The sequence below is a fragment of the Diadema antillarum genome, unplaced genomic scaffold (genome assembly GCF_040938485.1).
Source record: "Diadema antillarum isolate AM-2024a unplaced genomic scaffold, OU_Dant_1.0 seq00001162_RagTag, whole genome shotgun sequence".
Classification (NCBI taxonomy): Eukaryota; Metazoa; Echinodermata; class Echinoidea; order Diadematoida; family Diadematidae; genus Diadema; species Diadema antillarum.
Genome location: NW_027271971.1, coordinates 393,161 through 411,235, shown reverse-complemented (window position 1 = coordinate 411,235; position 18,075 = coordinate 393,161). Strand labels below are relative to the sequence as shown.

General features: G+C 36.7%; 1 protein-coding gene across 1 annotated transcript in view; it reads right to left on the bottom strand.

Moving 5' to 3' along the window:
• LOC139744357 (uncharacterized) overlaps positions 1-18,075 on the bottom strand; it is a 122,998-nt gene that overhangs the window by 46,711 nt on the left and 58,212 nt on the right. The window contains exon 3 of the mRNA XM_071654799.1: positions 3,200-3,335. Coding sequence (XP_071510900.1) covers positions 3,200-3,335 — 136 coding nt within the window. The remainder of the gene's footprint in view (positions 1-3,199; positions 3,336-18,075) is intronic.

The following is an 18,075-nucleotide window of genomic DNA, read 5'->3' as shown; positions in this document are numbered from 1 at the left end:
ACAATTTTTCTTCTCCAGAAAAAGGCTCTTCGTATATGCACACATTCACATTTTTTGGCTCACACTGACCCCATATTTTATCGCCTAAAAACTTTGAAGGCCCATGATATACATTTATACCTAACTGCCATATTTATGTATAAACACACTCGAAATGCATTACCATTTTTTCATAATACCCTAGTAACCAATGACCATATTCACTCATACCCTACCCGTCGTTCCCATGATTTTCACTTAAGTATAAATCCAAAGCTTTTACTTGCTCAAAAGTCGATTAGACATCAAGGTCCGGATACATGGAACACTCTTCCTGAGGAGTTGAAACAGTGTGCCTCCTTGTTTTCATTTAAAGCAAACTTAAAGAAGTACATTTTATTACAGTATATTTCAAATATGAACTAAAAACAAATAACTTATATAAATCTGTAACTAATGTTGGTCTCCTGATAGCAACAGCGCATATCGTCCCCTCTTTCAGTAAACCAATTTTACTATTCTAAATTCCAGCCTATCTGCTATTGTGCACCCTCAAGCACCTGCACACACATTCACCACCACCACCATCACACACCAGAGTTTATTTTCCCCTGCTACCTTCGCAGCAGAATTTATATCGTTACGAATTTAGTACGTCCTTATCTTTTCCTCGGGCCGGCCATCTTTTCAAGCAATGCTTATAATGGCGGCCCTCTGCATAACCGTTTCTTAACTATAAATGTTATTCTTATCACTGCTGCATAGACATGCATACTGTATATTAAATTTCTTTCATATCGTTGTTTATGCAAGTCAAAAGACTGTGTTAAATTTACTTTACATATGTCCTACGTGTTCATGATTATGTACTTAGTATGTATCGTGGTTTATGCAAGTCAAACGACTTTGCGTTTAATTTACTTTGTATATTTCCTGCATTTTCATGATTATGTAACTTATGTATATTGATTTGCAGAAAATAAAGTATCTATCAAACAAACAAACAAACAAAGTATTTGTAACCCATTGAAAACGAGTCCAAAGAATACTTGGGCAGGTGTCTTTTGGAAATGTATGTTATAGCAAAATCAGACCATCTTCAATGGGTTTAAGGGGAAGTTTATCCAAATAGGTCATGTAGATTGAGTAAATCCAGCATTATTAGTAGGACACATCAGTAAAATATGAAGAAAATTGGACAATCCTTTCAAAAGATGTTGTTTTTTACAGTTTAAATTTTGCCATCGCCAGATTAGAAGACCTATTGCAGTTCATGACGTCACAGCAGAATGACGATATAAAGAAAATACAAAGGAAATTCAAAGGTAATTCAACGTTTATTTCACTTTCTTTTCACAGGAATGTGTACTGAAATAGAATAGAATAAAAATTTGGGAATGGAAAATGAAAAATTGAGAATGAAAATGAAAAAATGTGGAATTCTCGTTGTATTTCTTTATGATACAAAGATATATGTGACTCTGCACCTCAAAACAAACAAAAAGTCGCCAGACATGAATTTTTAGTTAAGACCATATTCTGAAAGAACAGACTTTAAGCTTTAAAATGATGTATAACTCAAATCAAATGGACTCTCCTAACCTATCTAAATATTGGAAAGAAAGCACAAACTCAGGAAAAGTGTGAAGTGAGAAAAGAGGCTCTGAAGTACAGTGTCTATTCAAGCGCTTAATCTTTAGGAATACCAAACCGTGCTGGCTGTGCGATGAATGGGACAAAAAACAGGAAGTAAACCACCAGAGTAACAACAATGAAGGGATTATCGGATTAAACTGAAATTCAGCATGCCTCATTAACACATTCTGTCCATAATTAATGCCAACTTTCAAACCAGTAGCACTATCCTTTCAAAAGTTATTAGAGTTGAAAGTGAAGAGTGTGGACAAGGTTTTTCAGAAATGAAGAAGGGATTCTAAAGACGCACATAATCACACTATTCTACCAAAAATGTTCGGGATAAACTGCTAAAAAAACACACTTTTTATGATACCAAATTTTAGCATAATGTAAAAGAAGACCCGCTCTTTCAGAAAATATGAAAAAGTCAAGTTCGGCTAGGTTGACCCATTTCACTTATTTTCAGTCCTCACGCAAAATCAGTGTGTGCGACTTTATGTTCGTTTTGAGGTGCACGGTCACATATAGTAGTTGTTTTGCCATGACATCACAAATTATTGCAGTCTTCCCATCCAGTGATGGCAGCACTAAAACTTTAAAAATTCCTAACTTTTGAATGGATCTTCTGCCTTTCCTCAAACTTTACTGATGTGTGGTACTAATAACACTACATTCACTTATTGAATTTGCATGTATACTTGGGTAATCTTTCCCTTTAAGTCCACTGAATAGTAAAATATTGACCTTTTCATATGAATATAATGATTTTATATGAACATATGTGCATTTATAAAGCAAATTTGGTAAACACTGGAGACAGGGAACCTACTGAATGATAACCACACATCTCAAAGTTGGCACTTTGATTTCTATAAAAATGGACGCAATTCATTATGCTCTATTTTTTTTCACTCTGCATTTACTCTTTTGGCAAAGATTAACATGAGTTTCTTCATTCAAAACAAGAAAAATGCCATCTTCCCCTCCTTTTTTATATATATCCATGTAATGAATTGAAAAAAAAAGTGGGAAAAGCTTTGTAGAACATCAGGATGCTGAAGCATGCATGGTCAGAAATAATTTAAAATCTGAAGGACAACTATTTCATATGCTTTTTTCTCACAGTCCTTGTTTCTTTTTTTCATTTTTCTTTCTATCTTTTCTTTGTTCGTTCTTTTACTCTCTAAAAACAATCGAGTGAAAACATTCACTCTTAAAGGAGTGAATACAAAAAGGAGTGAATTTAGAGTGAAATTGGAGTGAATTTTGAGTGAAAATGTTCATTTTCACTCATTTTGGAGTGACCTCAAGGATCACTCGAAGATTTTGGAGTGATCCCTGAGGTCACTCTAAAACGAGTGAAAATGAACATTTTCAATCGAAATTCACTCTAATTTCACTCTAAATTCACTATTTTTTGTATTCACTCCTTTAAGAGTGAATATTTTCAATCGACTTTTTTTAGAGAGTACGTACAGTTCTACATCAGCATCTCTATTCTCAAGAAATGCAGTAATCCTGTTAATCCTGAGAGGGATGAAGTCTTGTCTACTTCACCGCAGCCATGCATCTGCCAACGTACCCTGCACCGGGTCTTCCTGTTCAGGATAAATCCGAAGGATGAGAAACAGCAGATGCAGTGCTTCTCGTTGAACTTCTGTTGCCGTGACAACACCATCCGCTTCTGTGCCTCCTCGTAGACATACTTCTGGAGGTCCCTGGATAGTAGAAGGGAGAAGTAAAGGAAGATAGGCAGTCAGACAAATAGTCTAGCCCCCAGATACATCATGAATTCATGACATAGAATAGTGTTCCATGGTGCATAGTGTATTTTTGGCATGTTCTGAGCAGGTTGAAAAGGTCAAAGGTCACCTTTGATGAAGATAATTTTTTTTTTTCTTTCACACAGAAGTAAGATAATAAGAACCATGAAAAAAAATATATATATATCTACACACACTAATAGATCTACACACACAAGACCATTTTGATTATTTCAGCATACATTGTATGAAATGAACAAGTACTTGTAGGCCTACTCAATTTGGCCAAATGGGTCATATATGACTGTTTGCATGTGTGACCATAATTACATGTAGTCAGTGGCACCGTATATCATGTATAAAGACTCATATTGTCTTCCACTATGATGTCACAAAGAAAAGACTTTGTAATCTGTCTTGAAAACATGCCTGCATCATCAGGAAAGTTACTAGAACCTATTCTAATAAGAAACTATGAATGTCAAAGATGGCAAATGAAACTTGAACAGCAATTCAAGAGTTTTATGTGAATATAACCTTTATGAAATGAAAAAAGTGAAGATAACCTTTTTGTCACATGACACCAATTGACAAATGAAGATGCTATAAAAGGGTGTCATGTGGGATAAATGACTGCAAATAATCTGTGTTCTTAGCACTTGTTTGCATTTTGAGCAAAATTTGATCTTGGCATTTCATTTCATATCTTTCTGGATTTAAGGACTTCAATTCCCTTTAAACTTGTCAAAACATGCTACACTCCAATGATATCATACTGCAAAAAAAAAAAAAAAAGATTGGTGATAAGATTAAACACCACAGGTGTTCAATTTAATACAAACCATTGTCAGTAAAGGTCCACGCTGACAGGTATAGAAAGTATGTTGTGATGGCATTGAAAAGTGTTCACCTGACACTTTGTGGTGTTAATTTGACACTGTAGCTGGTGATATTTTGACACTGCGCTGGTATCAATTCAACAATGACACTACATGATGTTGATTTGACATTGCTAGTGTTAATTTCAATGATATAACGCCCGCCCAGTGTGAACAGGAGACCACACCAAGTGGTGTTACTTTGGTGTAAATGTGTTCACATTTCTCTCTCTTTAACAGGAAGTTCTTGTACGTTCTTTTTGAAGTTCAAAATCAACAAGAAGAACAGGAACTAAGTACTTTTTTTTCTAAGTTTACATTTTGAAGTGACACAAAGTGTTAATATAAACACCTAAAATGAGCACCTGAAATTTAACACCAGCTTGGTGTTTTATATTTAACACCTGACTGTTTGCCGTGCATAATCGCCATTATGGATAAAACTTGACTTTGAACAGAAAGGATAAGAGCCTTGAACCGAGGCTAATAAAAAAGAGAGATATAGAGAGAGAGTCAAAGAAAATAACGGTAGAAATGGTGTTGATCGAAGGCATGTTGATGACTGTGCGATACAGACATATTGCTGGAGGAATAATTTAGGACCACATGGAAGCATCAAGCGGTGGTCGGTCCCAGAAGAGGCTGTCATGACAGACACTCTCTTCCTCAACGTATGGCAGAGTCATTTGGAGCCAGTTTTTGCCCCATTAGTATATGACATTGATCGATCGGTTGTTGCTTGATGAGTACGAAATAGAAATTTGAAGAAAAAAAAAGTCATAGTATGAAAAGATAGAGTAAAATATCATACAACATGAAACTGGTGATACATGTAAATGACGATGCACTATTGATATGAATTATAATGTTAAATGAGGTAGTTCTCATGAAATAATTGAGTAACGGTGCCTTTAATATCAAAATGAGTTGTAAAGGCTCAGAAGGAGGTGGGCTACCTTAGGGATAATAAATATTACAATGATAATAATAATATAACATATCCCTGTCTTGTACCATCTTTCACCTGGCTACAATGTTATCATGAATCGAACACGAAAAAGGAACACTGAACTGCAAGGGCTAGCATGTCACTTGATTCATATTGCATGGAACTCGAAGCAAGTCAAAGAGTACAGAGAAAGAGAGAGAGAGATAGTGAGGGAGATACATAGAGAGACAGGAAAAGGGATAGGCAGAGAGAGAGAGAGAGATGCAAAGAGATATATACATAGAGAGAGAAGGAGTAGACTGAGCAAGAGAAATATATATGGAGAGAAAGACAGACAGACAGGCAGAGGGATAGAGTGAGAGAGGGAGAGATATACAGAAAGAGAATGGGCAGACTGAGCAAGAGAAATATATATGAGATGGGAGGGGGACAGACAGGTGGGGGCAGATGCAGCAGAAAAGAAATATATAGGGGGTGGAGAGAGAGCAAAAATTATAGGTTTTTGGTAGTGAGCCAGTTCATGATCCCAATCCAAGATCATTTTTGAGAGGACAAATGCAATTTGGGTGATCACATCACTCTTTTATAATTTCATGTCAAGGACAGTCTTTCTTGAAGTTTTCAATATCTGCATTTTCCAACTTTATAAGTTGTAATTCTTTGCAGCTGTAAATTTCATGTACATTTTTAAGTATTAATCGCATGTATTCATTCTCTTCTTTGTTCCACTTGGCAATATGTACATTTAATTACTGTGAAACGAGGAATGTTCGCGTGCATTTTCATTTCGTGAATTTCGCAAGAGCCAAGATTCGCGAAATTAAAATGCACGCGAAAGTTCTTGTCTACACTATATGCATTGACTGTCTGAGGCAACTCACGGAAATTTCATGCCGCAAAAAAGGCCGTCGGCTCCAATTCGCAAAAATTTCATGCCACGAAAATATCGTGTTTTACAGTATTGCCATGTATATAATTTCTTTGTAAAATGTGCAAGACAGAATAAAAATAGCAAAACAAAGAGCTCTTTGGTATTATGACCCTATGGTGTTTTATATGGAGGCTTGTTTTCTCGCTGGAATGCTTCTAGGTGTGAATGTTTAACCCATTGAAGACTTGTCCCGTCAGGCAGGTGTCTATGGGAAATGTGTGATACAGCAAAATCAGCTCATCCTAAATGGGTTAATACCCCGTTCTGTGCCAAACACATTATCTCAACTTGCCAAGCTCTCTCATCATCACTCAGGGAGCATGTCATCCTCACAATCAAAAGGACCACAGTTCGATTCTCGGGTCCCATTGAGCAATGTTGTGTGTAATCATATCATCCCCTCTAGTAAGAGGCAAAACACTCTGTCCCTCGGATAGGAGTAAAATGGAGGTCCCGTGTATGAGAGAGTCACAACTCATATACATGTAAAACATCCCACTTGTGGTCCCACCTTACATCCAACTGGATCCCATGAAGACCAGCTTAGTGTAGCTGAATATGGGCTATCCAGCCATCTTCTCAGATGGAAAATGAAACAAACAAACAAACAAGAAATATGGCTCAGATCAACTGGAAGTCCAGATTCATACAATACACATTTAGGGGGATTCGGCAATCTCTTTTTATTGGCAATTACCTAGTATCCAGATATCTGTGCAAAACAGCACAGAAAGTACTCAGCAGTGCACCTGAATCTGAATCTGAATCTATTTCAATAGTGGTCGTGATCCTCAAGTGGCATCTGGATGACCAGTTAGAACTTTATTCACAATGTACACTGTAATACTGTAAATCACCATATTTTCGCGACATGAAATTTTTGCAAATTGGAGCCGACAGCCTTTTTCGCAGCATGGCATTTTCGCAAGTTGCCTCTAACATTTAATGCATATAGTGTACACAAGAACTATCATGTGGATTTCAATTTTGCAAATCTTGGCTCTCGCGAACTTAAAATGCATATGTGAACATTCCTCGTTTTACAGCAGCTACATGTTGAGAGAGTGTGTTGATGGTACTTAGAACATTTTATAGTTGAGCCCCATCATTGTGCATGTCAGTCAGCAAACAAAGCAGAGCAAAAGAAAATTTGAAAAAAAAAAATGTTCATCGTTGACAGTCATGAAAAAAACAACAACAAACAAATACTTTGCTGGCATGCTCTACTGGCTTATCAAAATAATGGTTATGTGCATTTTATTTCTACAGAGCTTTCTTTCTTCTGTCTCTCTCTCTTTCTGACATTACTTGAGTATACTTGACAAGCACTGTTGACTGTAGCTCCCAAAACCACATTTCATAGTCAGCTGATCATGCAGCGACCACTCTTTCCCTTGTGAAATTCTAGTGGCTTTGAGGGAGATAGCAATAAATCATGAACTCATCATCAAATATAAACAGTGCAGTGTGGTCGAATTTCACTGGAATATGATCTAATGTAGAGAGTAGATTTTATAGCTGACATTCCTAAATCACCCTCCCACCAGCTAGACCAAAAAAAAGTAACAAAGTGAGAAAGAAGGGGAAAAAAGAAAGTTAGTTTCCAAGCTAAGGAACTAGAAAAAACAAAATGTCTTTGACTGTGACCTTCTGCAAAAATTCAGTGATAAACTGGACAAAGAATGAACCCTGTATTTATGTGATAACTCTAAACCGTTCTATCCAAAAAATGAGAGTGTCCTCTTTGTGCATACTAAATATATATTTGCATTATCAAGAACATAGTGGAATAGGGCTCATTAGGATGACCCTGGGGATCTTCAGATATGAAAAATGACCCATTCCAGATCCCTAGCTTTCATAGGCCATTACATAACATCCCTTACCCATGGTTGTGTTACCATGGTTACTACAAACACCGCACTCCAATGCTTTTTACCTGGTGCCTGTCTCTCACCCCTTTCCCCTTTATCTCCCTCAATCCTCACCACATGGATAATAAAATTAAGTACTCTAAATCACACGCATCTATGAAGTTCATTCATGGCTTTATGCTCATACTAAAAGGCTGCCAACTTTAAGGCTAGCTAGGTGTTTGCGGACCCACTATGACCTTTACCCACTTTATGCATAGCCTGTTGGTACTTCTGAACTCATTTCTGCTCTTGTCTGTACACTTTCATCGCAAAATGAAAAATGACTTTGATTATATCACATGGGTTTGCCAAATGGAAAGCAGTGAGTGAAATGAATTGATTGTGTGATGGTGGAACACTTAATGTTTGCTCATACAAAATACAATACTCTAATGACAATTTTTTTTGTCTGTGGACTATAAAAACAAAATGATGCCATACTTTAGTATACAAATAACGAATGTTTATGAGTGCAATGGACAGAATATTTCATGCGATGAAAGATGAAGCAAACCATCCAACTCGGCTGCACCTTGCTGAATGGATCAGAAAAATTTCATCTTTCATCGAATGAAATATACTGTCCATTGAACGAATGAAAAACATTTATTATTTGTTTAAACACCTTGTTTATTTGTTTAAACTCCTTGTCATTTGATGTTTTATTAACTTAGAAACAAGAGACAATATGCGGGATCTGAGATCGAGAGAGTGCTCACTGAGTGCCTTTTACACTAGTGCGCTGTCGCATACACACTGCAAACACAAACGTTTACATGCGTAATGTGCCAGGCTCTTGGCACGCGTGCAATGGAGCAAATCGTACGGATTTGAAATTGCACGGTAAATGAAGCCACAATTGCACGGATGATGATGTCAGAGAGAAATGAGCTAAATGATCAATGTCAAACAACCAATCAAATGACAAGGATCTATTTAGGCGTTATATATACAAAATGTACATGTAAGGGATTACATATTCAACACAATAAATTTGAATAGTCAATAAAGTAGACTGACATGATTACAGTACATACAACATATTCTATCTAATTCTAGAAAAAAAATCACAAAATTTGCAACTTGATGATGATAAAATCACAGAAAGCTTGTTTATGATACAACAAGCCTTAACAAATCCCTTGATAAAACAATACATACATTTTCAGATCAGCAAAATTTTTGTCGCAAGCAGAAGGCGTAATATCTCAGCATACTTTGACTGTGTTTCATATGTTACATGTATGTTGACGCTGAGTGGGAACACAGAAAGAATTCATACCTCAGGGCTATACTATTCAATGATGGGGATGTTGTTCGGAATATGTATCAACTCTGGCTGGATTATTTACACAGCTGAATAGCACTTGCATTTGTTTTATAGATTATGAAACCTCACGGACAGACAGACAGACACAGACACACATATGTATATATTATCAAATCTTTGTCGTTCAACTCAAAACCATTCTGTAGCTTTATCTCATTCGCAGAAACAATTTGCCTTGAAATACAATTTGATTGACCATCAACTCGACACGATGCTATGCATAATTATAATCTGTACGCAGAATATTTATCTGTCTAAATCCCCTATAATCATATACAGATGTCGTAAAGATTTATCTTTCAACCAAAATCAGATGATCCATCAACAAGCTCTATGTAATACTTATCTAAGAAAAAAAAAAAAGAAGAAAGAAGTGTCGGATATGCACAACTCTCCCAACCCTAAATATAGCCCTTATCCTATGTTGTTGTTGTTTTTTATTTTATTAATATCACAAATGATTGTGCTGCCTCTGCAATCAAATCTGCAGTGCAGAAAACTCAAAAGTATTACAGACAGAATAGTCATTTTCCTGCCTTAAATATGTGCTTTGAGCAATTTCAGCAAAGAGTTTAACCTCATTTTCATAATTTGCACGCTCAGTATCACTAGTTTGGGCAATATCCATGCAAATATCAATATCCTGCTATTTATGATAGATTGGACAGGAAAGAATTTTTAAAAGAAATACCCTTCCTACCCATCTTTTTCCTGTGACCAGTTACCCCATATACACTCATTTCTAATTTTTGGCTATTGCAATTGATGTTTTTGTAAAACATGTACGGCAACTCTTTCTCTCCCATCTTAACCCTTTGAGGACGGACTGATTTTGCTACAACACGCATTTCCCATAGACACCTGCCCGAGTATAGTCGGGACTCGTCCTCAACAGGTTAAGCTCCTCATTCCTGCCTATTGCATGAATGGAGGTGCCGACATAAAGTAAACCTTACAAGTCCTGCTTTTTCATTACAGATAGATAAAATTTACATAAATGTCCAACATATGCACGTACCATTATTGGAAAGATAACTAACTTCTCCATCTCATGACATTATACTGTTGTTTGCCTGAAGAACAACAAGAACCTACGTGAGGCGCGAGTTACACTTACGGGCCTCGCCAACGTTGGCATCATTCTTCAAGGCACACCTTCCTTGAATCATGTGTGTTTGGATCGTTCTTCTGTGAACACAACAATCTGGTGATTTACAATCCAAGGGAACACTTGTGGCATTAGATTCATGTTGTACAGGAAAAGGTGCCTTATATTTCTCGGCAGCAAAAATGGCAAAGATGATGATCAAAAGCTATCGTATGTACACTCAAGCCCTACACTTGCATCACACATAGGCTCAGTCAAAAAAGGAAAAAAAATGATGAGAAAAAAAAAGAGACATTTACACATTCCTCTCTCATGTAGCGAGATACGGCACAGCATCTCACACAAGTGGCATCACCCTTCCGTCAGCTTCCCAACCCATTATTAGGGATGCGTTCCTACATCCACATGCATCCGGTACATACAATGGCATGGCTACCACATCCAAAAACTACACTCCCTCACCGTATCTCACTGAAAAAATCACAACAGCAAATCAAACTCTCCTCATTCAAACCTTAGTGTTCATTTCATCGGCAGTACGAGTCCATTTGGAACCCTGTGCAACAGAACCTTAATACGATCACGAAAGATTGGATTAAAAGGAAATTACCGCTCCCTGATACTCACATGACGAACGGGCGCCATTTGCTCCTCCTCACCCCGAGAAACATGCTCACTGTGGTGAGTTTGGCATTGGACGGGATCTGACGTGACTGAGAGTATTTGTCAACGGACGGGGTGGTGATTTGGCATGAGTCAGTTGAAACTGAATATTTAATAAAGCCTACACTCATTTCATCAAGGCCTCTACATTAATGGCCTCAACAAGGCTGAGAGAGAAATGACAGAAAGTGGGTAATAGAGAAAGAGAGAAAGAGATAGAGATTCTAGCTGCTGTCTAGAAATGGAATAACACTGTGGGGAAATTAGAAAGTTTTATATATTCATGAGATCTGTCTAAGTGTGGCTGATATCTCCTTTAGTGGGACTAAAAGCCTCATAAGTTCTAAACAGATCTGATAGCTCCATCTAAAGTTCACTGATAAAGAGGACACCACTGCAGGATATGCATTGCTTTTTTCCTCTCTCCCTCTCTCTCTCTGTCATGTCATGATAATGGGGGAGAAGGTATGAGATGTTCAGTTGTTCTTCTAAAGAGACCATTAATACTGAACAGTTGCAGTAGCAGCTGATCGAAATCTTATATAAATGTAATGTGTCATTTGACACAGTGGAACCTATATATGATGAATTTTCACTGGATTTCACTTTAACCCTTTGAGGACAAGTCCTGAATATACTCGGGCAAGTGTCTATGACAAATGCATGTTGTAGCAAAATCAGCCCATAGTCATCACGGGTCAAAAAGCACTTAATTACAAGACCAAATAAACCCTGTTCTACCAAACTTATCTTCACAAAGTTACATATTCTAAAGCAAAAAACAAACAAGTATGTGCACCAATCGATAAATGAAGCTTAGTAAGGTTTAAACATACACTAACCTGTTGAAGACTAGTCCCGAGTATACTCCGGCAGGTATCTATGGAAATTGCGTGTTATAGCAAAATCAGGCCATACTCAACAGGTTATTTAAAATAAATGCAATAATGTAGATTACTATCTGTATAGGAAGATTTAGCGGGCATTAAAAACGTGTATTGTTGTCCACTCAATTTTTACTGTTTCATATGAGAGCGTATTGAACAAAATGCATAGGTCAATGTATTAATTCCCTTTAGGCTACCGTTGTTACTGGCCGTTCAATAATACATCGTATGCTTGATATGTACTAAGTGCATAAACTCTAATTGTTACAATTCACAAGTGCGCAAATATCTTGCTACATATCCACTGTACGTATACACAGTGTGTAAGTACAGTGTGAGCCGCTCCTTTTTCAGTGCAGTGTCAAATTCAGGCTAGTAGAATTATGGTACTTCTTCAATAAAAGTTTATGCCGTTTCTAGATAATGATTATAGATGATAATAACTACATTGATGGCTTAATTCATGGAATACCAGGGAATGATGCACTCGTTAAGGCCCAATATTGCACTTATCTTCAATTTGTGCAATAACTGGCCCTTCAGAAGTCATGCAATATTCCCTGGTATACCATTCATTGCCATCTATTATACTATAACTTCACAATGCACAAAGGAGTGCCTTCACCTCCCATAGAACTCCTACAGTGAAGCCAGTGTTAGGCTACTAATCAGGTGTTAGTGGTTAAAAGTCACACACGCTTTCCAAGTACAGTGCAGTACAGGGGAGAAACAATTAGCTGGGATATTGACATAATTTTCACTGAAAGCAAATACAACTGATGGAAATATCAAAAGGCACTCCCCTTTATATACCAGCAATATAACAGATACCATTCTATTAAGAGGAAAACAATAATGCTGGAAATGATATGAAAAGAATGGATATAATAAAGTGTAGACAAAGCTTCCAGTGTAGACAAGCTTAGAGCAATGCTTAAAACTCAACTATTGAATTAATTGTGAAATTAATTTCTGGGTTGTTGTTGTTTTGTTTTTGCTATACATATCACAATATTCATAACCATATTTCCAAAAAGAATGGATGTAATAAAGTGTAGACAAAGCTCACAGTGCAGACAAGCTTAGAGCAATGCTTAAAACTCAACTATTGAATCAATTATGAAATTAATTTCTGGGGTGTTTTTTTTTTGTTTGCTACACATATCACCATATTGGTCATTGTATTTTGCAGGTTTTCTGTTCTTTATCATTATGCTACAAAATGCCCATATGAAGCACTACATTTTGTACATAAATGTTATTCATCATCGTTATCACCATTAAAACAAAAGGAATTCAGTAGAATAAATCAACATAAAGCAGATATGCAAAACAGTTTTAAAAAATCCTTTGCTTCATTGAATCTAAGATTAACCTGTTGAGAACAAGTCCCAAGTATACTCAGGCAGGTGTCTACGGGAAATGCCTGTTGTAGTAAAATCAGTCCGTCCTCAATGGGTTAATTCTTTGCTTCCAGGAACTGAGTGCGGCAGGTTAACTCTAAAGAGACTTATGGAATATCGGAGGTAATGGGTTAAGACACCTGACCTTATGCAGAGGCCCATGACTGCAAATCGCCATAAGAGCTGGATAAAAATCACAAACCACATACATCTGTACAGAACAACACTCTGGCACTACCCATTGATCACACAGCTTTATGGTGGACGATAAAGCCATGAAAAAAAATCAGAGCTGCTGTTGCAACAATAAGCAAGATACTGTAATTGATGTCATGTAAAAAGGCCCCACTGCATAGATACATGGGATAAAATTATTGCTCTCATTATATATTTTTCCCCTTACCTTCCCAGTTGATTGGGAGCAACCAACTCAAAGCAAAGGATCATATTACCATGATTTATCGCCATAAATCACTAGAGTGGATGCAAGTTGGCAACAAGACCACAGGGTGTCGGCTAACAGCCTGTCATGAATAATGCAGAATCCATGAAAAGTAGCTTTCGAGGCAAAGAACTGGACTACGAAAAGCTGCTTAAACCCTTGTCATCTTGTATTTGACTGGGTACTGCAGGTGAAAGTAGGACAGAATATGAATATTGCGCTGCACATTTTGCACACTACAGATCCAATGGATAAAAGTCCATAGACTATATGTGACCGTGCACCTCAAAACGAACAAAAAGTCGCACACACTGATTTTGCGTGAGGACTGAAAATAAGTGAAATGGGTCAACCTAGTAGAACTTGACTTTTTCATATTTTCTGAAAGAGCGGGTCTTCTTTTACATTATGCTAAAATTTGGCATCATAAAACGGGCAAGAAAATGTGTTTTTTTTAGCAGTTTATCTCGAACATTTCTTGTTAGAATAGTGTGATTAGGTGTGTCTTTAGAATCCCTTTTTCATTTCTGAAAAACCTTGTCCACACTCTTCACTTTCAACTCTAATAACTTTTGAACAGATAGTGCTACTGCTTTGAAAGTTGGCATTAATTATGGACAGAATGTTTTAATGAGGCATGCTTAATTTCAGTTTAATCTTATAATCCCGTCATTGTTGTTACGCTAGCGGTTTACTTCCTGTTTTTTGTCCCATTCATCGCAGAGCCAGGACGGTTTTGTAAAGATTAAGCGCTTGAATAGACACTGTACTTCAGAGCCTCTTTTCTCAGTTCACACTTTTCCTGGGTTTGTGCTTTCTTTCCAATATTTAGATAGGTTAGGAGAGTCCATTTGATTTGAATTATACATCATTTTAAAGCTTAAAGTCTGCTCTTCTAGAATATGGTCTTAACTAAAAATTCATGTCTGGCGACTTTTTGTTTGTTTTGAGGTGCAGGGTCACATATGTACAAGAATTACCTCTCACTGAAAGTGTTTCCAAACTAAAGATTTATAATGGCCAATATATTTCTACTACAAATAAATACTAAAGCACAAGCACATGCACTGATAAATATTTATCTAACTTTATACCTTTTCAAACACATTTTAAAGCTTAATAAGCTTTGATTGCCTATTGGCACTGCCACTGGAGTGTTGTCATTGCTGATTGGCAGAAATATCTGCAAACTCTTTCATCAATTAACCTGTTCCGTACGGGAACCTGGTGGTCTATGTACTAAGTCTATGGGGATTTCAGAATTCAGTATGGAACGGATTAATAGAGACTACCAAATCCCATAATCCCTACTGTATGACCATGGCTTTGAGGTTGAACTAGATAAAGGCAAATTGTTATGCTCACCTACTGTTGGCTAACTTTAATACAGAAATATTAAGTTTTGAGTATTCATCACTGAGGAGACAGCATGGTACGTTATGGTAAAATGGCCGGGCATAATAAAAGGTTTACCCATTCAGGACTGACTGATTTTGCTATAACACAAATTTCCCATAGACACCTGTGTGAGTATTCTCGGGACTCTTCTTCAATGGGTTTATCACTGGAAACTGAATCCTTTTCCAATGGGTTTACATCTTCTATAGATCACATGTCTATGCTGTGACAATAATGGAGACAACAACATGTGCATTCTCTTCTGGATTCAATGAGGTTTCACTTGGGGATTACTGTTAAACCAGAGATGTTCCCGTGCATTTTAATTTTGCAAATTTTGCGAGCCAAGATCCACAAAATCAAAATGCACATGAGAGTTCCTGTTTATACTTTGTGCATTGAATGCCAGTCACGTGGCAATTCTATTTCCTGCCACAGACAAAAAAAAAAAGATTGTCCGCTCCAATTCATTAAGATTTCATGCCGTGAAAAATCTTGCTTTACAGTATACATTTGATGGCATAGGCCTGCTTTAAAAGGCAGTTATACAGTTTGTGGTGGAAGATAACTTGGGGTTCATCATTACCATAAACGTTGAATATTTCACGGTGTGGAAAAATGTTAACACATTGCACTCTGTGATGCTTCCACAAGAAAAACAAGGACAAGAAAAACAAAAACAAAATATCTTGCTTAACTTGTATTTGTTTGGACTGAGTCTAACACAGATTCAGCACAGCAAAATCAGGAAAATGTTTTCTATGTCTCATTAGACCGTGCACGAAATGTAGTGGGGAAAAAGAAGGAGAGAAACACATTTTTACAGTTCTTTTATAATTATATTCAGCAGTAAACACTTTCTTCATATGAAATGTGTACCAACAATAGGTAACATATGTCATGAGGTATTAACTCAACAAAGTAAAATAGACAAAACACAAACAAACAAATCTCAACTCTTCCTTGCATACTAAAATTTGATGTCATAGAATTACTCCAGTCTACTTTATCATTCTATGTTATATTGAATAAAACACAGTTCACCTTCAGGTCTCACTGCAAAAGGCGAAATCATTGGGTTTGATACTGACCAATTCTTTGCCTCTTTCGGTGATAACATGAACAAAATAAGGTCCACATCCCAGGTGTAGCCATAAATGTTTTACCCCAATCTATTATCAGGGTGTTATGATATAAATGACAAAATAAATATAAGTGGAAACCATTCTAATTAAATAAGACACAAGAAAGGTTGCAATTATACACTATAGTCATAACTTACATGTCTGTAAAATGTGTACTGATATTCTACTTCAAAGAATTGCTTTATACATTCCTTGCATCTCACATTTTAAGGCCTTCTTTTCTTTACTTCCCCCCTACAATATAATGGACTAAACCAGAGATGGGGCTATGCACAGGCTCAAAAATTGCTCCATTATCCCGTTTCCCTTTGGCACAGCGGAAATCAATACATTGTTAACTGCAAGTTAAAAATAACTACTAATTGACGCATTGTTCCATTAAACGTAATGCCCAATTTATGGTGATCTGTAATATCGTTGTGCATTCGACAGTATGACGGCACTCAACGGATGGCAGCCTCCAATGTGCAGGATGACATTTCCTGCAAATTACCTTTTGATACTGTAATAGAGCAATATCAATCTATGCCATCAAAAATATGTGGATCATAAGAGATTCACTCTTTATTGAATTCGAGTTTATATGTGCATGTATCACTCTTTTTCTAGATGTAATTAATAGAAACAGAGTTGAAATGACATATTTACCAGTTCAGCTTGTGCTAAATTGTTTTTGTTTTTTTCAAAACAGTTAACAGCTGTTTTTTTTTTTTTCTGATACCTAATCTTTCTATTGATCTGCCTTTCTACTAATGTACTTCCTTTTTTCATGTTAAACTATACTGCCCTACTTTGGCAAAAGGAAGCATGTGACAAAAGTGACATTTCTCGTAAAAGACCAAAATGCGTCTGTCATTTACACTGACGTCAATGGACTATCATGATGTCTTATTTAAACTTATTTCTAATAGTAGGATGAGTGTTTCTCCATTAAATTTGGCCTGGAAGAAGAGCTCATTATGTGAATTATGCAAAACATCAATAACTCAAATTCGGATGTATGTCACTTGCTTCCTTTTGCCAAAGTAGGGCAGTATACCTACTTTCTCTATCAAAATATGACACACCACCACAAAAAGAAAAAGAGATACAGTTGAACCTCTCGTATCCGAACAAGTCGGGACCGGGGCTCGTCCGGATAAGGGATTTGGCCGGATACGGGAGACTCAATGCTTTATACATGTACATATACATACACATGTACTGATGTAGCCCATTGTAGTACCACATGTAGTAATGTGTATACTGCAACCTTTTCATTGTTACATTTGGGCATGTTTCGGGATGTTGAAATGTCTGAAGGTAAGCAATTTGGAAGGAAATTTGATGCAATGTATGTTAATCATATTGGAAGTAATATGTAATTCATGTGTGTTTGGGTAGGAGTTCTCAAGGAGTTGGGAATCCCCCTTTCTTCCCGTAATTATTAAAAAGAAATCACGGCGAGATTGCGTCCGGATAATAGAGAGATCCGGATAAAGGGAGGCCGGATAATAGAGGTTCAACTGTACATAGTCATCAACTCTCTTTATATTTTAACTTTGTATCCTCGATACTACAAGCTTCTAATATTCACTGAATTCACATAAATATTCAAGGTACAAGTCTCTTTAAGCACAATATGAGAATTTAAAGCAAAATGTAG